General features: G+C 49.8%; 1 protein-coding gene across 3 annotated transcripts in view; it reads right to left on the bottom strand.

Moving 5' to 3' along the window:
* VAV2 (vav guanine nucleotide exchange factor 2) overlaps nt 1-25645 on the bottom strand; it is a 136919-nt gene that overhangs the window by 99548 nt on the left and 11726 nt on the right. For all 3 annotated transcript variants that reach the window (XM_086763806.1, XM_086763807.1, XM_086763808.1), the window contains exon 2: nt 5611-5727. In XM_086763806.1, the coding sequence (XP_086619932.1) occupies nt 5611-5727 (117 nt within the window). The remainder of the gene's footprint in view (nt 1-5610; nt 5728-25645) is intronic.

The following is a 25645-nucleotide window of genomic DNA, read 5'->3' as shown; positions in this document are numbered from 1 at the left end:
GCAGAAATCTGTAATTCATCTGCCCCGTGTTTTAGGGAAGTTCAGCGTCAGGGTTTCCTGTACATACTTTTAGCGTTCCGGCTGAAAACATCTGCTGGACACGCTGCACCTGCTAAGGCAGCCCCGCCGTGAACCGCAGCTGATGTCCTCACGGTTCTGGGGAGCAGGGTCCCTGCATCACCCCGTGTCCAGCACCATCACCTGAGACCAACCTGCTCCACGGGAGGGTCACAGCCCATACAGAGTTTGGTGTACGGAGTGTGAGACAAGCAGCCCCCAAGCCCCCCCCCCCCCCAAAGCCCAAATGAACCCTCAAGCTTGAAAAGGGGGTGGAAAAAAAAAAAAAAAATATCAAAGCAAACCCACAACCCATGCTGTTCCAGCCTGCTTTTGCCGTAAATAGCATTCATCCCAATATCCAGATCTCCAGTACAGTTCCAGCAAGGCCATTTAAAACACGGGTGGCCAAATGCCAGCTGAGCAATGTCCCAGTCAGCATGGAAGGGACCAAACGTCACCCGCAGCTCCCGCAAGGAAAAGGGGAGTTAACCATCAACCACCGAGCGATGAGGTCCCTGCACTGCATGCCACAAGCTGCGACCTCAGGGCTGCCTTCCCCACGCTCTCCTACGCTTCCCGGAGCTGGGGCTTCTCCCTCGAGCAAAGACCTGCAGCACCCAAGGGCCCTCGGCAAAACCCCGCGGGCAGCATCGAAGTTGCACGTGGATTTTCAGCTTGTTGGCAAAGCACTTCAGTTGCTCCCGGAAAACGTGGCTGCGGTCCATAAAGCACAGCATCGCCCTGCGGATGCTGCCTGGGAGGAGCTGGGCTGCTCTGCTCAGGCGCTGGCAGCTCCTCTCTGCTCCACGCACTCGGCCGCGCACGCAGAAAAACGCATCGCTTCCCGTTTGTTCTCGGCTGCAAGGGCAGGTGTTGGGCTTGCAGCACCAAAATGCAGCTCTATCTGAAAGCTTTGCAATTTTCAACTACCTATGTTCAAATAAATCTCCCCCGTCCTCCCCTTTATATGCCCGAACTGTGTTAAAAAGGCACCCTGTAAAATACTGCTGCAGGGATGTTGACTTGTATGCAAGTTAGAGATGATGGAGGGAGGGGAACTCTCAGCAGAGAAACAGAAACGCAAACCACCAACTCTCAGTTATTAATCCCTTAAATAATTCTGACAGCGCTCCCCACCCTCCTATCTGAAACCAGTCAGAAACTTCAGTTTTCTGACTCTCTGGCAAGAGGGTGGTGGGTGTGTGTGTCAGAAGGATGGGGACAATGAGGGGATGATGGCAGTTGAGCCCCTCGGTGGCTCTCCCAGCACCCATCCCCATGGTCAGTGAGGTGGGACCTCTCACTTTGCAGATTCTCCAACCGCAGGGTGCTGGTGGTGATGCTGGGGACAACCTGCAACAACACCCAGCAAGGACAGCCCAGATCCCCCCAGGGCTTTCCAAGAGCGCTCCAGGCTGGCTCCTCGGCGTGAAGAAGCCTTTACACTCAAGATTATTCTGAAGATGCAAACGCTTTATGGAGGGCACTCATCCCTTGAGCTCTGACAGTACCAGCACCTCAGACACACAAGACAAGCCACATGCAAGTCCTCCACCAGCCGCCCACGAGGCACAAACGCCAGCGAACCTTGGTGGATCCAATTAATTGAGAGGGAGGGTTGATCCAGACTCGCCTCGAGCTGTGAGGTTGGTGCAGTTCTCACCAAGCCCTGGACCACAGTGAAAACCACTACTTTAATCTCAGTATCTCTCATTTTTCAGCTGACCTGTGGGCCCTTTCCCTTTTTCATTTTCAGAACAGCATTATTTTGTATTCAGGGGTCAGGGCTGGAAAGACCCCGATCTTGCAAAAAAGTTTTTTTTCAAACACTGCAGGAACTTCAAGAGAGATTCAGGACAATTAAATACACACCAGGAGAGCAGAGAGGAGTGGAAGGCTAATAAATGGCATGCTCCACAGGTTTATGAATATTTTAACTATATTTCTCAAAAAAAAAGTACATTACTGCAAGTTATTGAAAATGAGTAACTCCCTTTAATGAACCTTACTACCATCAAGCTAATAGAGTGATAAAGAGTTTAATCCATATTTATGTATGTTTTAGCTCATTATAGTTGGTGCCAATAAATTAGCAAGTCCAATAAGAGTTACATTTCAGACCAGCGCTGCTATTAAATGCGCATGAAGTACTGTGCAACAGCACCCCGTACACGAGCACCAGCATTTTATTTCTCTTTTAGGAGCCAGGCTGCACCAGCAAAGACTGGGCACAGCACCCCTGCAGAGGACCCCAATGCTTGTCCTTGCAAGATGAGACCCTAATTAGGGACGAGGCAACATTAACGGGGGTTTTCTTCCTCGGAGAGCGGCACACTGCGCTGCTTCGGCATCCTACAGCAGGGACACAGCCACGGAGAAACACTTCTGCAGAAGTCACTAGTGATTACAGACAGCTGAGCTACTTTAAAGGGATAAGATTTAGGAAAACTAAAATAAAAAAAAAAATTAAGAGACAACTTGTAGAAAATAATATAATGATATATTCCTTTAGGGTATCTTAGCTAGAAACACAGGTGGTCAGCATCTCAGGTCACTTTTGGAAACCTCTCATGAAACAGGGCATGTCCAGCGGGATGCTTAGCAACTGGATGTTGGGAAAAAAAACTGGCTGTGAGCTATTTAAACTGGCCTTTCGACTCCCTCGGGTGACTGGGAAACACTGCAACCAGGATTACAAGAAACATGACGCATCTACTTGGCAAAAGCCCACACTTGCCAATTACCCAGCATCCCACGAAGGCAGAGACAGAGCTTTTCAGCTCCACAGGGATTTGGGCCGGAGAAGCCCACATGGTTCACGATCCCATTTCACCAGCTGTTATCCTGGTGACAGTAAGGAGGCAGTAATTTCCCAAGCTTAAAACTCAAAGCAGTAGCAAAACCAGGGATAAAAACCCATGTTCCTGGACTTGAGCAGCCCCCCTCTATGCTTGCTCCTTTGGAGGAGGCTCCAGCGACCCTACACAGCTCCTCCTTGCTGAAGCCCTGGCTCAGAAGCCAAAGGGAGCAAGGGAAACCTCGCAGAATAACAGCTGGTCAAGGCAAGACTGAGGGGTCTGATTTTTCTTCCTCTTCAAAAGCACTACTGTTTTTCTTGCACTAAAAATCCCTGAAAGACCGCAGAGATTCCAAAGGACAAGCCCTTCACGTACAGGTTGGCACCACGTAAACGCAAGCCCTTGCCCCTCTACGCGGGAATTACACCAAATGCTGTTGGTAATCGCTGTCTCACTGCCCTTCTGGCTTGTAGGAGAGAAACTACGACTCCAGCGGCATCCAGAAAGGAAACACCCAACACCACTCCACCAAGGTTTCCATGTAATTAAATAGTCGACTCTTACCACGCTCTGTTTAGAGAAGTCTCCTACACAGTGTAAATGTCTTATAACCGAAAAACGCTATTGGGCTAAGGAATGAATAGGTCCAGGAAGATTTTTTTTTTTTTGCATGTGAAGCCTGTGTTCAGCCAGTGGGAACGTGGATTAGAGACTCTCACGGTGACTCAAAGCGGAACAGCGCTTTGGTCTACAGCAGATTTTCCCCTGTTTGTTTGCTTTGCCACTGTTGAACACAGATCTGAGGATAATGCAGGAATGAAAGGTGGCAAAGACAATGGGGATGTTTTGACAGGCTTCCAGAGGGACTTAGGGTGGTGCAGACCTGAGCAGCTGATACCTCCACCAAACTGATAAAAAAAAAAAAATACATGGGAATAAGATCACCAAGGTTTTTGTACAGGGAATGTATGCCTCCCAAATCTTATAAGGGTTTATGTAAGGTTGCTTGAAGGTGATGATGCACATGAAAACAAGCAAGATCCAGGCAATTTCCCAGAAGTTTGTGACAAGTTCCTTCTCCAAAGTCTCCTAAAAAAAATCTAAAATATCAGGAGGTAAGAGGAAACAGTAAATCATTTCCCCTTCCCAAGTCACAAAGCTGAATATCCCCTCAAAAAGTGAACAGGAGGAAGAGGGAACAGCCTTTCCCTAACCAGACCAAAAAGGAAACCAAACTGTGTTGGGCTGACACGCTCCAGCAGTGTTTAAACGCCAGGCTCTATTAACAGGCAATTTGAAACAGCACAAAGCAAGAGACAACGTGACGATAAAGCAGCATTTTAATTAGCAGTGGTTCTTTCCCTAGCCCAAAAGGTTCCTTCTGTGCATTCATATCCCCAGAACAACAAAAGCCGCCTTGTATTTCATAAATCAAAAAACTCATAAAACAAGCCTTTGCAATTGCACATTCCAGATAATGGTCCAGAAATAAATTAGGCAATAAATATCAAATAATATATCCCCATCAGCAGTAAAAATCTACTCTTTGGGTAATCAGAAGAGAAGATGCCTTCCAGCAGCTTATGCCTGGTACCTCCAAATAGGTGAAACAATAGAGTGCTTTAATAAATCTTTTAACACCTTTTCCACTGAAGAATATAGCAATTGTCCTGCGTAATAGCTTCCCTGAGCACAGTATCCATCAGAGTAACTGCACAGCCCTGTCCACGTCAAAAGCGAGGGTATCGGCACAGCCGCCGCTTGTCAAAATCACACAGGATTTCGCTCCCTCGCAGCTGGGTCTTGTTCAGCATTTGGTGCCACCCATCAATTACAGCAAAATAAAAAAAAAAAAAAAAAAAAACCACCAAAACACTGACTTCTCTCCTGTCTAGGTGACACACAGCACAGACACAGCCAGCACCTAGGAACTGCTGGGAGGAAAAAAAACCCCACACGTAGTTTTCAGAAACATGCAGGGGACTAATTTCACCCTGGCATGAAACTCCCTGGCCCCCCTGGAAATGCACTGGCCGCAGTACAAAACCAACGGCCCCGTCGGCAAAGCCCTTTGGCTCGCTGCCGGGCACGGCGGCAGCGGCTGGGGAAGGGCTGTGCGGGGTCTGCGCCCACACCGTGCAAAACCAGAAGGGTCCCTGCCGCAGGGTTGGCACAAACCAGGGCCACAGCTTGCCATCATCTGTAACACAGCTAAACCTGCTGCTGGGCTTGTACGGCTCAGTCCCAGGCTGGTTTACGCAGAGCAGGGATGATGCTTGGCGCCAGTTTGAAAGCTCTGAGCTTACGGGGAGCTTGTGGGCAAGGAGATGGCCTGGATTCATCCCAGTTACCAGGCAAAGCAGCTGGAGCTGGGAAGAGGACCCAGTGTCCCGATGCCAGCACAGCACCCAGGGCTACAGCCTCTTCCAACAGCTCTCACAGATAGATGCATAGGTATTTTTATTCCTCAAAAAAAAAAAAAAAAAAAAAGACACTTTTCATGTACTGATCCCAGAGACTTTGTAACCTAAAGCAGAAAGCTTGAAGGTTTGCTCACCCTTCACGCAGGACACAGCGGATTCAACCCCTAGATACGCAGGCACAGGGGATCAGGGACCCAATGCACAGCTTGAGAAGTTGCTCAGAAAGCCACCAAACCTTCGTGTTTCCATCCAAAACCTGCAGCACCAGTCCGCAGAACCACCCCGGTGCCAGAACCGTCGCTTCCCAGGAGCTCAGGAGGAACTCTTACCTTTCCAAAATCCCGTACGTCGAAGAGGTCAAAGGGATCAAACAGATCGCTGTTTCTTAACCCAAATTTGTCGTGACACACTTTCAGGAAGGTTCGGATGTTCTTCAAACAGAGAAACTGGAGGAAACAAAAAAAAAAAAAAAAAAAAGAAAAGGAGGGGAAAAGTGAGCAAGACAGGCACAAATTTTAACTGAGACTTACCGAGTTAAATGCACATATGAGAGAAGTGAACAGGGACTTTGAAACTGGCCCTAAAAAGCCACGCACCAGTTTATTTGCTGTTAGTGAAGATGTCAGACTGCCGGTGCCCGGCGAGGACTCCTGTGTTCCCAGCTGCGCACCAGAAACAAACCCCCTTTTGAAAAACAACTTTCACAGAAGGTAACACTGCAGAAGGGCTGGAAAACTTCAGCCAGGATGTTTCCCTTTCAAGGTCAAAGCCAAACAGAAACTACAATTGATGTTCTACAGAAGCCCAGTCTTGGACTTTTAACCATTTCCAGCATGATCCCCTTTGGTTCACTACAGAAGGGACAGACGTTACATCGCTCGCTGTACGTACTGCTGAGCATCTGTACCACGCGTGCATGTGTGCGGCCCAGATACAAGACTGGGACAGTGAAAGTGAGGGTTTTTTTTTCCTTTGCCGTCTGAAACAATTGACAATTTGGTCAAGTAATGTTTGGTCCCCTGTCCTCGCACCTCCCAGGTACTGCAAGCACCACGAGCGCTAACGGACCCATGAAACATCACCCAGCTACGGCCAGCCCGTTCCCAGCTGGCAGCGGCCAGTCCTAAGGCTCAGCCACGGGCGCTGCCCCTGACCCAGCTCAGACCCCATTCCTAAAACCAGGGCGATCCCCAGAACTGTTCCCACAGAGCTTTGCTCATCTTTAATCTTCACCCACGTGAAGAGGCAGAAATCTCGCCCCTCGAGGGACCACCCTCAGTTATGCAGATAGCTCAACTGGAGCAGTAACATCACGTTTCTCTTTCAAGAAAACCCCGTCTTTGACTATAGCAATAATTGGTCATTTGTCTGCAAGCGTTGGGGATTTTGAAGCCCGCGGACTCCAGACGGTCTCGCTCCAATGGTGATGCCTGGCAGTGCAGGGCCTGAGATGAGAAGACTAAAAATTCACTTCATTTTTGCGCCTGCATCACCCACGTCCTCCATCAGGATGGCTTGCTCAGCAAAGCCAGTCAAATTAACTTCACTTCTTTCCGCACCCTCCTGATACTCCACAAAATACCTTCAATTTATTACTCTATTTTTAAGCAACTCTTCTTTTTTTTCAGTAAATTCCTCATAAATACGTAACAAACACGTCAGAGTGCTAAGTAAATCAAAGCACTGAAGGGGTGAATCATCTCCCCGTGATAAGCAGGCGCGGGACAGAAGCTGCCTTTGGGTGGGTTTGGTCAGCGTGGTTCTGTCACGCGGCACTAGCTCTGCTCCCCAAGCTGTCATCAAACCAATGCCATGCAAAAAAAGCTGCTTGCAAACTGCACCGAGAGCTCAGAGCAAAATAAAACAGCTTAATTTCATTTTAACTGAAAGAAGCAAAGCAGTATCTTTGGGGTCACTGGATCTCCATAGGCATGACCGTGCTGCAGCTTGTCGCTATCATCGCGCTCGGGATTATACACAAGGTTTACGGCGAGGGGTTAGCAAGACCACCTCATTAACAAACAGGCTGATTCACCTACACACACAAGGGAAAAAGAAAAAGAAAAAAAAAAAAAAAAAAAAGCCAACCAAAAACCACCAAACAAGCCAGAAAATAGCCTTTTACCCTTCTTCCCCATTCCAGCCCCCTCCATGCGGAGCCGGCCAGCGACAGCAGCTCTCCCCCAGCACGGGACATTCCCACCGCATCAGAGCCTTCTCGTTAGACAAGCAAGTGCCAGAGGCAGAAACTGAAAACAATTCTGTTTTTCTAGGGCATTCCTCTATCTCACATAAACACTGCAGTAAATACAATCTGTCTAGACTGAGAGGGTTTTCGGAATTGCTTTACAGCCCCCCTCGCCGATACCGGTTATTGCGTAACTTTATCTTCTGGGTCTCTACAAGAACTTAACATGCTGGGCAAAGCGGCTGCTTACGGCAGGGGTGGATTTGCTGTTGCACTGCAGTCTCATTGATTGCAAATTTCTAGCACGTGTTTAGTTTAAATCCTTTTAAGCCTCCAGTTTTAAAGCTAATGACACAGGTTATAGCCGTAATTACACACAGCAAGAGGCAAGCTTGCTCTGCAGAACTGCCCTGCCCTTCTGCGGCGTTCGCTCCCCGCTGCCGCTCATCCCAGCAACAAAGGATGGATGGACTTTCACAGCGCCGACATTCGGCCAAGCGAAAGACATCCCATGGGTGTGAAAACCTGAACCCCCCGCACAATGTGTGTGCGGTTCAAATTCCTGAGAAGCTCGAGGTTCACACTACCTTGTTTCTGAAGGATCGCAGTGAGATCGCACATCCAAGCAAACAAATACTGGGTCCTGACAGCCTTCCTACGGGAGAGCAAGCCCTGGCTCCACCATGGGTTTAGATCGGGCTGAGCTACCCCCATCTCAGGTGATGAAGACAGGACCAGCCATGCTATTCAACATCAGCTGCATCCAACTGTCATTGCTCATCCAACTCAAACCTGGAAGCCATCCCGCCACCAGCTGCTCGATGGCCACGGCAGTGCCACCACCCTTCCTGCGGTGCCAGGTGATGCCAGCAAAAAGTCATTGGGCACTGCCACCTCGCAGCCAGCCAGCCACCGAGTGCAGCAAGGAAGAATCTGATAATCTGTTTAAAGATTTGCTAAAAAGGCCTGACGTAAAACAATAAACCAAGGCAGCAGCCCCACGGTCCTGCTCCACCACCAAGGAGCTGGCAGCAGAGCGAGGCCACCACGTTGCCCACAGAGCCACTGCTTGGGATGACAAGCACAAATAGCGTACAACCCACGTTGCAGGTGTTAGTGGCGCAATTTGCTCCTACATTTTTTTTTTTCTCACCAATCTGCAAAATATCTCCTTGCACTTCTGCTCACAGGCGTCGCGAGGCTGGTTTGCTGTTGATGGAAGATCAGGAATTGTTGCCTTGATAGCGTTACTCAACAGCCACACATTAAATTAGCTACCATTGAACAGGAGCTGTGCCGAGGCCATTTTATTTATCAGTCAATCACACCTTCGGACGAGTAAACACTCCACAGGAGAACAAGAGAGAGAGAAATCAATGTTCTCCATGGGGCTCATTCACCACCTGCCAGGCCCAAAATCAACGCTGTCATTTATACACTCCGAGCGAGACCAGCGCTGAGGTTGGGTCCTGTGATCTCCTTCGGCACGAGGGCCAGCGGGAGCCCAAGCACCACGCGCCCCGAGTCCTGCCATCGCCCTCCTCCGCACCCAAAACAGCCCCGGCACCCACCAGCCATCGCTTCTGGGGTCAGACACCACCAGCAACCAGGGTGCTCAGTTCTGGAAACAGACCCCAGAAACCACAGCGTCGGCACGGCAGAAGGGCCCCGCCACCTGCGCTCACCAAGTTTCGGAACAGCTTCGCTTATTTTTAAACACACTGCAACGCCGTAAGGTGAACAAACAGCTCTCAGCCACTGCCCGTCCTGCCCCAGTCCGGCAAAAACCCGCTTCACAATTTCGATTTCCGCAGCTCCGCCCGTGCCCTGGCCAAGGCAGGACCACAGCCACCCTGATGCACGCAGGGGTGCGAGCTGATCCCAGCGCTGGAAAGCCCTCAGCAGCTTTTGGGATGCTCTTTTTTTAAAGGGGGTTTTCATGGTGTGACTTTTTTTATTGGATTCAGTAAGTTGAGAGACTCCTTGAAGGATCACTGCACATGTAAAGGGTATTGCTGCCAAGTTTTCCAGGCGACTCCAAAACTTGTCCTACAAACTTCTAAACGCACCAGAAAAGCCTTCGGCGGAGACTGAGAAAGGGACAGCTTGGTATTTGGGATAACCCCAGACACTCAGGCACGGGGCATAACTCCACTTTGCACAGGGACACCAGGAGATGCCTGGTCACCCCAAAGCTCTGCTCCTGCACCCCGAAGGACAGGTGGGATGTTTCTGCAGTTGGAAACAGTTCTCACTCCTCCTCACACCCCCATTTTAGTTACCACCGCCCCCTCCCTACACTCCCTGTATGACTGGGCACCCGCGGCACCTGCGCTGACTAGACAGCGGCCGTTTCTGAAACAAACGCGTCAGAAAAAGATCCGGCTGCTCGAGCACGTCGATGGGGGAGGCTGGAAATCAACCCCCGGCCTCGGCGGCGATGCTCGCAGGCTGGAAAGCCACGTGCATTCCTGCCTCCCAGCAGAGCTGCTTTGCTAACTGGAGATGGCAAACAGCCAGGAACGCAGCAGCATTTGCTCAACAGCCAAACTGCCCGACGTGGGGTCCGGAGGACGTTCACGTGAGCGTCGGAGTGGTCCCCGGTCCCTGCGTTTGGGATGGCGCAAAGGAGGGAGGTGTGAGGCTGGGGAGTCTCCACGAGACATTTAATAACGTAGGGAAAGGAAGGAAAGGGGGCAGCTGTTTGTCTGGCAGGGCAGGATCATGCGACAGCTCACAGCTTTCGGGAAAGGGCCTTTTGGAGAAGCAGCGGTTGGGGTTAGCGCCCCGGGGAGGAGCGGGGCCGCGCACAATGGCACCGGGCAGACACCACGCGCTGAACCGCGGCCAGAGCCGTGGGCCCGAAATGGGCCCTGCAGCACACGAGGAATGCCGCGGCGTTGCCGTTCGAGATAACCCATTGACGAATGACGAAAGTAACTTTCTTTAGCGCTTCCTGACCGTGATGTCAGATTTCCTCTCATCTCGCTGCTGGCACGGCTCAAAAGCACCAGGCAAAAAGTCAGTCCCAGACGGGGAGCTGCGAGCATCTGCTTATCACAGCCTTTGCAAACGGGGAAGGGAGGGGCTCTCATTGAGAAAAAACATCATTTGCAGCGAGCAATGGGTATCCTACAGTGTAAACCTCTTGAGAAAGCCAAGGGAGCTCCCCCCACACTACTCTGACAGCACAGAGGAACATCAAAGCTCCCATTGCTTGCTCCAAAGTCAAGAGCGGAGAGAAAGTCCAAGAGCATCCAAGTACCCAGCAGGAACCGCAGGGCCGTGGCCAATGAAATGCTGCATTTAAAACCACGCAAATCACGACCTTTACTCCTCTCCAAACGGCTCTGCCCGATCTGGCTCGCCTCCACGCCGAGGTGTTACCGGGAGAGCATCGGGAACAGTAATGAGTCAAAAGCACCCCTGGAGCTTGTATCACCCTCCACCAGCAGCTCCAAATCTTTCTGGCTTTGTTCCCTCCCACGCTTCGCCCCATTGTCTCTGGTGGGAAGGAGCAGCCACAGAAATGCTACAAAACATCACTGCAGAAAATTTCCCTTCCCGTCCGCATTTGGATTCACATCGCAGCTCATCAATTACTTTAGATGGACAGATTAAATTTCGGGTTGTTGGACAGCAGATTTATCTACTGAGAAGTGGAGAATGAAATTATTTCTCAAACAATTTAGTGCTATTATTTCCCCTCATTTCAAAGACGTTCCTATCGCAGAGCACTCACAGGCTGGGCAAATTCCACTTAGCGAGACTGATTAATGAGCCCAAAACGCTGATGAGCGCTGACCTCCCCACAGCTTCTCCTTCTCCTCACATCCACCCACAAGCAAGGATTAGCCCTGGGAGAGCACCTGAGGGACAGCAACCATTTATGTTAGCAAACGCCCATGGCTTGTCACTGGGAGGACTGGGGGAAAGCAAACCTGCAAAGGCATTTCCCAGCGAGGAGCATCAGCCAGAGCTCAGAGGGGCTGCAAACCTCCCACACGAGCTCAGCAGCAGCTTTTACCTTGCCCAGAAACACGACAGGGAGCCCGGCAGCAAGCCCAGCACCGCGGCACAATGCTGAGCCCCACTCCGGTCCTGCTCATCCTCACACCTCTGCTCATCATCGCTCTCAAACGCGTCAAGCAGATAAAGAGCTCCCAGTTACCTTCCAGGAGCTTTGCATCGCCGCGTATGGGCTCTCAAAGGGAAGAGGTCTCTTAGATAACAACGTTAAGCTCGCTAATTGTAAGCTGAAATATACATAAAATTATAAAAACTTTAGAAAAAAAAAAGGGGAGGTCCTGGAGTAACCTATTAAATACGTTGAAGTCACAAGCCCCAGCGCCAGAGGAAAGGCTCAGCAGTGCTCAAGTCAGAGCTGGCACAAACGTCACCCAGAGCCCCTGGATTTCACACAAAACACCAACTACTGGAACACAGCAAGGGCTGGAGGGAAACACCTCCGAGGTGGCAGACGTTAGAGGGACGTGGGAAGAGTGAGAGACAGAGCACAGGGTCAAGTGATTAAATCCAAATCAGGCAGAGATGCAGAAGAAATGCCCAGCGACATCCTGAAGCATACACTCCAGATGTACAGGCCCCAGCTACAGCTGTGCTTTCTCTGCGTGCGGGAGGACCCCGTGCGAGGGCATCATCCCCCACCCCAGGGCTGCTGTCACCCCACCAAAGCTTAAAAGCATGGGCTTGAGTCCTTGTTCATTAAAGCCCGTCTAACGAGCCAGCAGACCCCACACTGCATGGCCAACGGCGTTCCCGCCAGGAATGCTTGGCTCAGCCAAGCGCAGCCGCTCAGCGTCCGTCCATCCATCCGTCCCGCGGTCCGCGGGTCACCCAGGGGCTTTAAATGAGCGGAAGGAAGCTGCAACTTCCCACAGCACACGGCAGAGCTGCAGCCGATGACAGTACTTCCCTCCTTTGTGGACCCCTCCTGGGCTGCAGACCTAGGGCTCTGCCGAGAAAGCAGGACTCGTTAAGGCAAGGGCTTTAATTGCAATGCCTAGGAGTGTTTTAGCAGAGATGCTCACAGGGGCTGAAACTCTCTGCTCGCACACCTAAGGTCTGGGCAGCCCAGAGCTTTTGCCCAGCCACCCAAAATCCAGCGGGTCCAACAGGTTCAGCACTGGTCCGAACCCCAACCACGGGTCTGAGGTTTGTGTAACCAACGACCTCACCACTGAGGTTTTAGAAAACCCTAATACAACTCCCTGCGTCACATCAGGCAACTGACTGTATTTCACAGATTTATCTGCAGAGCCATTCTCAGGAATAACAAGAGCTTCTTGCAAAATCAGAGTGCACAGCCCTCTCTGAAAACCCCAGTCTTCACCAGCTCCTCCAACAAGAGAGGGAATTTCAGGTTTCCCTGTGCAGAGGACAGCACTGCTGTGAGCCATGTCTCTTCTTGGTGTTACAAAAGGAACACAGGAGAAGCAATACTCCCTTTTCCTTTGCTACCCCCCCCAACAGCGATGCACTTTGGGAGCTGGATGGAGAATACAGACTCCCAGATGACAGGAAGGAAGGGCGAGTGGGACACCAACACATCCCTAACGACCCTGGACAACCCTGAGCCGAAAGATGCCCTTGTTTTATCCCAAATCAGCTGATTTAAAACCCCTCCTTGGATGCTCTCCTGCTCCAGTGATCTGTGTGTACAGTAGCAGTGTGCTGCATCCTCGGCAACGCCATGGCAATGTCCGGGAGGGATCTGCGTTACCTCCCTACATCCCCTGGATGAGACCAAACCGTAATTGGCCCAGCAGACAGAGCCAGACCACATAGCCTGCTCGAGACACCGTCTCCATAACCATATGCATGTACATCTTAAAAAAAAAAAAAAAAAAAAAAACATGCAGAGCAGTTTTCTCTGCAGGTCCTGGCCTGCCGGGATGGGGGATGACGGAGCAGCGGGTGTTTAAAGCACGAGCTGTGGCTGAGTGTGGGAAGACCCCCAGCTATCACCATCGTGCTTCAGAGGAGAAACGGAGAAGCCCAGCCAGACCTTTTGAGTCTCATCAGTATCACCACAAAGGGGTTTCTTTTCTACTTTCCCACACAATCCAGGGTTAGAGCCTGCCACTCCTACATCCCAGATCCAGGCCGTCCCTGTGGGATATTTACCAGCAGACTATCAAATCCAGGCTTGGCTTCAGTGAGGAACAAGATGCGAGACTACATAAAGCTTGGGAGCTGGAGAGCTTGGAAGGATCGCTCAATCTGCCCACGTTTGGCACCTCGAATGGAGAGTTTCCTTCCACACTCATTAAATCCAGCTTTTCTCTCTTCTCACTGGAAGACATGAAGCTCTGTCAGGGGAACTCGGTTAAAAAAAGTGGGAAGGGGCAGAGTGGGAAAGAAGAGAGATATCTTGGCTTTTACTACTGACATTAAGTCCTAAACTCACGTTTGCCTCACCAGGGCTCACACTTCATCACTCATAAAACACAACCAGAGGTAAAAGATGGGATATGTGAAAAAGAAGCCACAATTACAGCTGATCAAGAAACGGGATACTTTCCCACGCGTGGAGTTTTCAGCAAAGAAAATTCAAAACATTTTGGCCAACCCAAAGCTTTAAGACAGGACTTGACCTGAACCATGACAATCAAATTATAACACAGAATTCAGCTGCTGTTAAAGAAAATGAGGAATTGCGTAACCGCAGATAGCATTACACTGTAATGATACGCTTACAGAGAACTTTCCAAGCAGGCATTGTTCTCCTGCTCTTCAGGCTGGCGCGGGGAATCGGACCGTGATGAACTTTTGACAGGACGGCGATGAGAACAGCTACGGTACGTCTCCGAGACGAGCAAACAGCAGCCAAGTCAGGAAACCAAGCCCTGTCACGTCAAGTATTCAGGCCAGACCCCAGAAGGGAAGCTCCAGACAGCAGCCCGCAAGCCTGGGCTCGTTCAGAAACTCACAAAACTTCTTTTTGTCTCTTTGAAACCAAGCTGCCCTACACAAATGCTGAAGAGGCAAGCTCAGATTTTGGGAAGTGAACTACGGGGTGGGATCCCAGGTAGGTGCCTGCAATAGCTGACTCCAGTATCATTTATGCAAAACTGTCTAAACAGACTATTATCGAATAACAAAGCATGTATGTTGAATTAACAACCTTTATATCAATTTGATAGGAGTCCCTATATATTTATATTTATCCCTATATTTATACTGGAGGCTGCCACCATCAGACAGAGGCACATCCTCATTTCAGGGCACACACCAGTCTCACCACAGACACCGTATGCTTTTCTTTGTTAAAACGTCCCAAGAAATCTTATTTCTAAAGTTCTACCATCAGCTCAACGGCATGCAGTCTTCCAACAACCAAAAGGTTTTCCTGGCAAGAGCATACATGGATGCCATCGCATTATCGATCCATCACGAGTACATGCAATTTTCCTACATACCGTCATGATCTTGGGTGACCCGTTTCCAATTAGGCTCACCTTGCTTTCAGAAAGCCTCAGAAATTACACCCAAACGTGTCATTTTCCTCACTGCAAGCAGTGCCAGGTGACCTGCCAGGAAGCAAAAGCACTGAACAAACCAACTCCTGGTACATTCACCCCACCGAGCCAAAGCGGCGCAGCACGCAGAGGGAAAGAGCATGACTGAAAAAGCAAAAAAAACAAACTCAGCCATGAAAAATATTTATCACTCTGCATTTACTGCACCTTTTGAATTGGCGATGCAGGAAACAACAGCTTAGACCAACTGCAAACTTCTGTTGTTCAGCGACTTGCACGGTCTCGTGTTCCAGACGAGATCTGGAGAGGACAGTTCGGCTTCCAGACCAGCGCTGAAGGACCCGAAGCCGTAGCTGGGGCTGGCAGAAGAGTTCTGCATCCCAGGAGATGGAGGTGCTCATGGTGACAGGCGCCCCGACACCACGGTCACACCTTCCTGGGCTGCTGCCCGAGCCGCTGTCTACCCACAAGGCACCGCTGAAATCAGGCCAATGTCAGGTTCGGTGAAAAACGGTTCCCAAATGTCACATTGGGGACTGGGATGGCATTATTAGAAGCAGACAACAAACACTCAGAAAACTCAGCTTAATGGCACCAGGTAATGATGCTGAAAGATGTCCCCCAGCTTCTTCCTAAAGAAGTAATTAAAACCAGAGCACTGCTTTTCACATTACGGATAACTGATGCAGACCTGCATATGAAATCAAGCTGCATTTTGCAAGATTAAGCCCACAATCTGCTTTTAATAGGTCTCTCGGTGCTGCTCTGCCTCGCGGCAGCACGCTGGGGCTCGGCACCCACACCGGCTCCTCGCCGCAGAGAGGGGGTCACCTCAGAGCACCTCAGCACCTTCTCCACCCCCAAAAGCAACAGAAACGGGGTTGTGAGGGGTGCACCCGGGCCGGCCATCTCGAGCATCGCTCCTCCACGCACAAGCTCCCGGTGCGGGGAGGTGGGAAGAGCAGGCAGCTGGAGAGAAGTAGGAAAGACAGACCTGCACCACAAACCCTCCCATGGAAGAGGGATTTCAAAGGAAAACTCCCACGTATTACAGGAGCAACCCACTGCAGACCAGCTCTTTCCAGCCTCCTGGGTAATGTGGAAGAGACAAGGATCACGTCTACTGTGATGGGCAGCAGCTGCCAGCACAGAGAGAAGGGGCCCGGGGTGCCTCTGCCAGCCAGCGTACGGAGGCTACTTGTTCTTGGGGACAGGGGATGGACAGGCAGCCCTGAGGCCCCAGGTGTCACTCGGGGCTTTTTCCTCTCCTCAGCTTTAAATAATCAATGTTTTGTTGCATTTCAGTGTTGGGAAGAACCAAGAATGTGAAGAAACAGTGTGAGCTGGAAAACAGGAACAGCTTTTGGCTTCACCTACGGTTTAACTGAGTCTCATCGAGTTTTCCAGCTCCAGATTTCTTCTGCAGAAAATGCAGCTGAAACAGAACGCAGGAGCAGGGAGTGCCACCGCCTGCAAGGTGACAGCCAAGAATGAAGCTGTGTGCAATGCACAGAAAATCGCTCTGGGTAAACAGGTTATTAAAAAAAAAATCTTAATGGAAGGAAAAATAAAAGGTTCTATAGCTTAACTGCTCCAGTGCTTGTGTTTCGGATGCGGGGACCGAGGCTAGACGGACACGCGTGCAGACGCGCCCCGGCCCCTGGAGCTCTCTGCTGAGCATCTGCGCCTGCAGAACAGCCAAACCAGAGCCAGGGCTCCCTGCGCACGGTCCCTGTAAAGATTAATTTCCATAGCGTCCACGAGACGAGAGGCAGGACATCCCTCAACCAGGAGCGGGAACTTTGGTAGCGTTGGCACACGTCAGACTGATCCCAGCCCGAGCGGCTTGGATTACACAAAGCCTCTGTCGTGGCCAAAATGAGATGAGATCGAGAAAGACACCTCCAGCTCCACGCACGCTGCAACTGCCCGATTAGGATACTCATTAGTGGTACAGCCTACCACGTACTCAGCCCATTCCTGAGAACAAGGAGGGAGGGAGATGCAGGGAACTACAGGCTGATGAGCCTCACCTCCTCTCTGGAGCATGCCCCTCCTGGGATCCCTTTCCCAAGGACAAGATAGTAAATCAGGAACAGTCAACACGGATTTAGCAACAGCAGCCTCGCCTGTCCAACCCGATTTCTGTGAAGAAACAAGGGAGCAGGCATGCGAGGCTGGAGCCGCGGATGTGACAAACCACCTCCCTTCTGCCCCGAGGGACCTCGCCGGCTGGCAGAGCCCCTGCTATCCCGTATTGGCCGTGCCCAGCAGAAAATAGCCAAGAAATCACCTATTTTAAAGGGTAAAAGGGAAGTGGGGGTGGAAACACACTAGCTGGGATGAACCCCCTTGCAATATAACTTCTTTCCCCCCCGCCCCTCAGTAACAGAAAATGTCAAACAGTTTCAAACGATAAACCCACAAGCGGGTACTCAGAACTTCCCAGGCATCAGAAGCCCCCCATGAGCCTTCAACAAACTTCAACAGGCCTCAGAGTAGGTCCCCAAACCCTACTTGGCTTTCTCACAGGGGCTCTCAATCCACTTCTGCGTATCAGGAAAGGAAAACCCATCCACAAACACAGACATTAACACACATTTTCGTTACTACCTGAAGCGCTCGTACCACCTTTTGTGATTTGCATTCAGGGTATCAGTTCCTCTCCCTTTCAGCACTGCAAGGAAATTAATTAACCGAACAGTAACTGTAAGCATCACAAAGCTTGGGAGGCTGAGACAGGAAATCTGAAGGTTAACCATCGTATTTAGTGCATGCAAGAGATAAAACTCAGAATAGACTTCGATCAGGGAAAGGATGGGGAGGCTGCTGGCATTACTGTGATGCTGGTTGTTTTGTCTGGCTTTTTGTGAGGTCTTTTTGGTTGGGTTTTTGTGCTTGTTTTGTTGTTTTGGTTTTTATTTTGGTTTTTGTTTGGTTTTTTGTTTTTGTTTGTTTGTTTTTTTAAGATTAGAGTCTATATTCCTCACCGCACCATACACATGGACAATGCAGCAACCGTCCTCCAACAACAACACCGGAGTGTGGTATCTCTGGGGAACAGCACATGGCAGCTATTCTATCCGCCCTGCTTCAACCCTGCCTGGCAGATACGCCAGCACCTCATGAACCACTGTCCCAACAGTCTTGGACACTCAACCACATCAATATTGCTTTCCCCTTTTCATTGAAAGAGTGGAAGGTTTGAAACCCCAGCACACCTGCCCCAGGTGCCCGCAGCGCGCTCAGCATCGTACAGATGTGCGGCGAGGAGATGTCAAGCGCTGCGGGCGCTTCCCGGAGCGATTCACCCACGGAGCGCGGGGAGAGCCTCTCCTGCACTTTTAAAAACAGACCCCCAGGCTCTCTCCCAAATGCGTGATTTCCTGGAGAATGAAAGGATCGCAGGGGATATCGGCTTCTCCTTGACCAGATTCACGCTAAGGACAAAACAAAAACATCCCCTTGCCCACACTCCGGAGCTGCCTTTCCTCTGCAGTCATCTTCCTCTCCTGCAGATCACACAAGCAGATTTATTTTCTTAATTTCAACATCTACCTGAGCACCAGGGCAGGCTCAGGTTTGGATTTCCAAGTGGATACCCAGCAAAATGAACGACAGTGCATGCACGCTCCGGGAGAGCAGAATTTGGACTTTTTCCTGGGAGAAAGAAAGGATGGAGAAGGCAAGTGACACAAAAGCCACACTTAATTCTGTTTTCGTTTTACAGCTTGTCAGTTATCCCAATTCACACCATGGGAAGAAAACATGCTACAAAAATAAATAAATCAATCAATCACTTTCCATTTCAAGTTATTTTTGCGAAGTGGAATTTAATGAGACTCCAGACTCCAGCCAAAATTAACACTGTGCTGTAAAGTTTCCCAAAGCATAAAAAAGATTTGTTGCCACCATGAACTAAAGACATGTTTCTGTGCCTGAAATTTCAAACATGTGTTTGCATCAAACCTTGGCCACTGTGGCACGGGCTCCAAACCTTTCTGGATTTGGGTGCACCCCCACCCGTGACCTCTGCTTCAGGGAGAGGCTTAAGCTGAATTAAACGAAGGGGAGCTTCATTTCTGACCCGGTTTATTTTAAATCTCTCCCCAAGGATGTGACTATTTTACTTTATCTAGAACATTTGACCCTCCTTCCTGAGCTCAAGAGGCAAATTTTACTGCCGTAGCGCAGCTCCTGCAGCAATGCCGTATCCTCCCTCTTTTTTTTTGACGAAAACAGGCTACAGAAAATTAATCTACTGGCTACTTAATTTGTAAATCTGCTTAAAAAAGTCAGACCTCCAGCTCCTAAGAACCACCACTGAGAACAGATCCCAGAGATTACGGGAAATAAGGCTCTGGATATTTATATAAATTAATACTTGGGAGTGTAACAAGATCAGGAGGACCCTCTAATCTGATACCCACCATCCCGCTCTCTGCAGCTCGTTACACTTGTGTCTCTATTACAGCGACGTGAGGGGGGTGTACTCAAAGCCGGCATCTGAGCCTAGGGGTGGCTTTAAAAGTCTTTTCCAAAATCTCCTGTATGTTTTGAAAGAACAGCTTCCAGCTTTGGCTCAGTATTTTTTAAGGCACATCCTCCTTTCTGAGCCAGCCTAACAGGCTAACGTGCACTAGCAGGGATGTATTTTAGTCTACTGAAAACGTGGAAGAACACCATTTTGCTGTTTGACGGAGCTGTTTTTTTAATTATGCTCTGTTAAAGTTATTTAATAGAAAGTTTAGTGTGTATATGTAATCACAAACACCAGCGCTCCTGCAATTCTGGAGTTATCCCTGATTTACTCACTTAAGCAAGAAAGCCAAACCAGAATTTCTTACTGTGAGACACGGGAAAAGCCAGGTGTCTCTGGGAGCTGACTTTTCCTCTCTCCATCCCTGCATTACCTTGGGTCTCATGAGACGCAGGTAGTTTCCTAGGACAAGCATTTTCCCTGGAAACAGAATTTAACGACGTGTTTAGCAGCCAGACACGAGCAGTTACACCAGACAGCGCATACGAGCAAAGCTCGCTCTCCTAATTGGAATATCTAAAATAAACTCTTTACAACAGCGTAATTGCATCTGCAGAGCAGGGAGCGTTAGGGAAGGCTGCCTTGCTGTTGCTGTGCTGGTCTAATTAATTTGGTAGGACTTGAGCACGGAGATAAGGCCCCAGGGACGTGCTGGGCCAGACCATTAATGCCGGATTTTGGCAGGAGGGGAACGGGAAGCAGCATCTGATCCCTTCCTCGCCTCAGCTGTTCAGCTCCATCTCCTTCCCAAGCCACCCACTCCGCTTCAGCGGGCTGAAAATCATCCGGATGTGAAGGGACAACGCTCGGAGCTCCTAATGGGAGAGGATCAATACATCTAAGTGTGCAGTGCCCCTAAAAAAGCTCACTGACCCGTAAATTAAAGTTACTTTATTGACATGGTTGAGAGTGTCAACACGCAGTTAAATGCAGACTCTTCATTTCCCCTTTTTTTGGCAGCAGCCCTGTCCTATTTCCTTCAGTGCCACCCAATTTAAGCTAATTTTGACTACTTCAGCTGCATATGTAACTGAAGAAAAATCATCTCCCTCCCGCTTTAAAATAATCCTTCTCTTAGCAACTGCCTCCAACAACACATACACAGTGTGAAACGTATGGGGATTTTTTAACCGCAGAATTAAGGTGTGAGAACAAACATACCGATTTTAGTCAAGACTAACGCACGCTCACCTCTGCACAGCCCAAAGCAGAAGTTATTAAGAACATTTGTTTAGAAGCCAGTACCACCCTTTTTAAAAGTCATACAGCAAACATGAGGACAGGTCTGGCTGCTGTCAAAGCGGTAGGCTGAGCTATGCATACTGCAATCGAGACAACACAAAGGGGGGGGAGAAAGCTACGTAGTATTTTACAGGGCCGTAAACACCAGGGGAAATAAAGTCTCTTTCTCTAAGGTGTAGCTTCTAATGCAAAAAGCTCTTATTCAAAGCAGTGCTTCCTCAAGGTCCACTGAGGAAAGGCTTTCCAGCCGCTGAGTGCCTTCGGGAGTGGGGCATAAATCACATCTCATGTACAGTCACCATGACCCATCGCTTCTGGTTTCATTCAAGAAGCAGACCGAGACTTTTTCTGGACCGCACTCCACCATGAGCAGCATTCCCTCACCAGGACTCAGAGTGACCAACATCCGTCTGATGCACATCTGGCACGGGGCTTGCATCCCGCGGAGGGTGGGAAAGCCAAGGCGTCACACAGCCTCCCTTGCTGTTGATGAGTAACAGAGCCTTCCAGGGAACAAAGCCTTTCCACCTCCAGTTTTGTAACTTGACTCAAAACGCACAAGTAGACCACCCCCAGTCAGCCCACGGTGACTCTCCCCAGATATTCACATGTTCAGATCCCAAACCACTCGGTCAAATAAATTGTGTGGTACTAGCTAAGGAGTACAGCCCGAGATCCTACATACAGCTGACCCCTTCGCATGCCTGGCTTTGCACACCCAGGGATGTACACATGCTTCTGATGAATTACTCCCAAGCTAGGCAAAAGAGATTTAATTGAGGTTTTAGTCCTCCTCCGCTCCCAAATCCTTCAATCCTAAGAAACTTTCTTAATATCATATTGAGTAAACAAACAAAAATTATGCAAGTCCACCCACGATCAGAAAATAAATTGCAGTTCCAGTTTTGGTTTCCTTGATATCAAGCTTCTGGTCTAACTCAGACACTCAGCTGTTGAACTTTTGTCTCTGCTCCTCACCAGGAACGAGCGCTCAGCTGCTTCGTACCCAGCCACAGTCTGGTCAACCACACATCCGCATCCGTAGAGGAGAACTTCATGGTTACACAATCTCCGGGATCACATCCTCCTCCTCCATCACCCACGGCACACATGGCACAAATACGGCGATGCGAGAGCTGAGAAGGGCACCGCTCACATTTCGCCATGGACAACACAAGCTCCCAGGAAAACATCGGCGTGTTCTTTGATTACCATCCCCAGAAACCAAGCAGCACAGGCTTAGCCCCACTAGCCTGGGGCTTTTGCTCACACACAAGTGTCACCACCTCCCCCCAGCCAACCTTCCCACACCAGCAAGACTTCCCAGGGTAGGCCAGATGCAAGTCAGACACGTCCTGCCCTGTCCTCGGGCCGTGGTCCATGGCAGAGGGGAGCAGAGCATCACACCATGCTGGAGCGCGGACAGACCCAGCACCACCCAAGCCCATCGGCCTCTCAAGCTCAGAAGGGCCAGGAGGAAGAGGAGCAGCACACACTGCCATCTCCTTCACACAGCTACGCACAAAAAGCAGAGTTTCGGCCAGAGAGACAACTATAAACCAACACATGATTACAAAAAAAAAAAAAAAAAAAAATTAAAAAAATATCACAGACTCTCTGCCCCCTCCAAACACCGGCACGGCAGAGGGGCAGCAACCCACTCTGCCCCATGGTTCTTCTCAGCTGTAACAAGGAGATTTCAGTGCTTTGTATTCCCAAATTATCTGGATAACCTATTGCTCGGGATTAGGGTCCCTGTTTGCAAAGGGCTCGGTACCAATTGCATGTTGGCCTTGTAGGTCCATGAGTGAATAAAAGCAAAGCAGATAATAACATCTAGCTGTCTGGGGGTTTGTTTGAGCACTCGTGTCCACTGCTAAAGGAGATTCCTACAGAACTGGGGTCTGGAAGCAGCCCACAGCACACACACAATCCCACAGCGGTAACTGAGTGCTGTCTTGAACCCACAAAATTTAATTACCAACACCTCATTTTTGCGTGAGAGATTTTTATTTTTGTAAGCCACCCACAGAAAAAGTTCTGCAGAAGTTTTTCCCGAAGAAAAACAGGAATAACGATGCCAAAACACTCAGGGAGAGAGCTCGGAGCTTTAGCAGCGATGTGAACCCCAGGCTGTGCATCGGCTCCAGCTCTGCCAGCCTTCGGTACCCTGTGGTCTCCCAGAGCGTGGCCGAGGATGTTCGAGAGCCAAGGAGAGCAGGGTGGGAAGCTGAAATATATCTCCAGCATCACGGACACTGAAAACATTAAACTCCAAAGAAAGAAATGAACCAGAAAGTATTTTGCCACTCTCACCCCTGCACGATACGGGGTGGGATGGCCAACCATTGCCAAAAGGGATTTTTTTTTTCCAATTTTTGAGTAAAACACTAAGTGGGCGGAGGGAGTTCTGCATTTATTCTTCAGCACTCAAACACATGACAGAGCCTGGCTGCTAACGTGACAGAGACAAAACCAAGCAGTTATTAAGTTACCCTGAGCGCAGAGACAAGTTAAACACCCCTTTTTGTCTCCGCTTGCCTCCCGCGCTCCGTCAAAGGGAGCTCCTCCTGCTCCCGCGCTACCGGAACCGGGGTAATAACAGCCCTGCGCCGGGGAATAACGGGTTTCCATGGAGCGACAGCACTACCTGATGCCTCGCCTTTATTACATTGGATCTTCACACCATGACACTGTTATTAGGAGAAAAACCCCAAATCGTAGGAAAAAAAAAAAAAGCCTCAGAAAGGGGATTTGAACAGTTCCTCCTTCCACATCTGCACGGAAGCGGTGCTCAGCGGCTTTTCTTCTCATCCCAGGACAAGAAGTCCTTCCCCCTGCTCCGGCTCGGGAGGTTTAATCCCCATGCAAATACACAAGTTCCTCTCCGCCTCCATGGAATTATGAAGCTGCTTTACACCTCTTGACGCTTTACTCTCAGTTCTTTTATTTACACCCAGTTAAACCAGATGTTTAACTCTGCTTACGATGATTTTTTTCCACACATGCAAAAGATAATACTGTTCGCTTAGTCAGCTTTTCCTGGTGGAGCTCAAAGCTGAACATGGGTTGATTTGGGTTTCACTTTTTTATTATTTTACAAGGAGGGGAAATTCAGAATATCACCTACTCATTCACCAGTAATCGTTCTGCTTTATAAATTTTAAAACTTGGGTACTTCAAATTCGCTTTCAAGTCTACGAAGCTTCAGAGAGCACTTCAATCGTATTTTTATGCATTTCCCCAAAGTAATGAAAGCAACAGCTTCTGCGCCTGTTTGCCTGTCTTCCCTTAAGGAAAAATTCTCAAATCACAGGACTCCAGGAGCTGGGTCTTCTGGAAAAAACACCAGGGAAGAAAAGTCACAGAAATACTTAACACCAGTGCCGATACCTGCTGGTAACCCAAAGCCGCAGGTCAGGAACCCGCGTGGGAGAGACAGGAGGTGAGCGGGACCCCAGTCTGACGAGGGAAGGAGGAACCAGTGCTGACACAGACCTGCATCTCCTGGTGACCCCAGCGAGAGACAAGTTACAGCAAGACAACCTTTATCAACAACCCCAGACAGGCAGGCTGAGGCATCACAGCCAGTTTGGGTACCCGCTGGTGTCACCAGGGACCCCCCCCCTCCCACGTCACCCCGAGCATCCGCCACTGCTCCTCTTTGTCCCCGCATCTCTCCAGCCATGACGGAGCTGCCGTTTCACAAAATTTCAAGTAGCTGTGAGCAGCACAGAGGGAAGAGCAGGGAGTGACCAGCCAGATGAGCTCCTCTCCCGCTCTGGCGGGTCCCAGGCTCCCATCTCTCTTCTCCCCCATTTCATGGTGCACGTTGAGCTGGTCCTCACCAAGCTCAGTGTGCAGAGAGGAGCGAGCCAAGCCACAGCCCTGAACAGGCAGCAGCCTAAAGAAAACCAGCTACCCCACCCCACCAGAGCCCACTGAGCTGCTTGTCTCTGGATGTGCACATGGAGCATCCCCCCGCCAGGAAAGCAGAGCTATTTCCAGCAGATATTAAATATTCACCCCCCTACAGTGAACACAGCTCCACTCAGGCAATAGGGCTCATCTGGTGGATTTAACCATGCCAGAAAAATGTAAAGACTTCAAAAAGGACCCAAAGCAGGCAGATGTGCCCTTGGCTTTGGGTGAGGGCTGAAACGATAAAACAAAGGACACTCGAGTCTTAAATGCACATCAGAGTGCCATATCCCAGCACCGTCCTTCCCCGTTGCAAAGGAACAGATTTTGCTCACGCTGCCAAAAACCACCAGGAACTATGAAAATGCAATGAGGCCTCATCTTCCATCAATAAATTCTTTTTTTTTTTTTCTATAGAGAGACTTTCACCCACCCCAGCAGCTGTATGCTAATTCTCCCTCAGCACGGCTTTATTATCACTTGGAACAGATGTTCCAGCCGCTCCAAAATCTGGAGGTTACAAAAACCATTAACCTAATCTGGGCGCCAGGCTGAGGGTTTGTTGCGGGGCGTTGAGCACCAAGGGGAAGGGCTCAGCCCCGTCCTTCTGCCGCGGCAGCCGCACCAGACCAGGCTGTGCTCTCCCTGCCCCATCACGGCACCCCAACCCATCAATACCCACGACGGAATAGGAAACTAATCGATAAAAACACCCCAAAATGGCTTAAAATGAAGATGGAGAGATCAAGGGAGATGATGTGATGTACAAGCTTGTTCCAAAAACTCCGGGAAATTAGCTACAAGACCCCACAGGTTTTAACAACTTGCACACAAACGTGGATGTAAGAACCTTTTTGGTTTTTCTTCTTTTGAAGGGGTGTCTGTGCAAACAAAGTCGTTTCAACCACAGACAAACCCAACTGCGAAAGGTTTCGCATTCCCCATGGAGCTGATTTCTCCAGTGCAGCCCA

Source organism: Chlamydotis macqueenii, chromosome 20, assembly GCF_036417535.1.
Source record: "Chlamydotis macqueenii isolate bChlMac1 chromosome 20, bChlMac1.mat, whole genome shotgun sequence".
Taxonomy (NCBI): Eukaryota; Metazoa; Chordata; class Aves; order Otidiformes; family Otididae; genus Chlamydotis; species Chlamydotis macqueenii.
The sequence above is the reverse complement of the archived record's forward strand: the minus strand, read 5'-3'. Positions and strand labels throughout refer to the sequence as shown.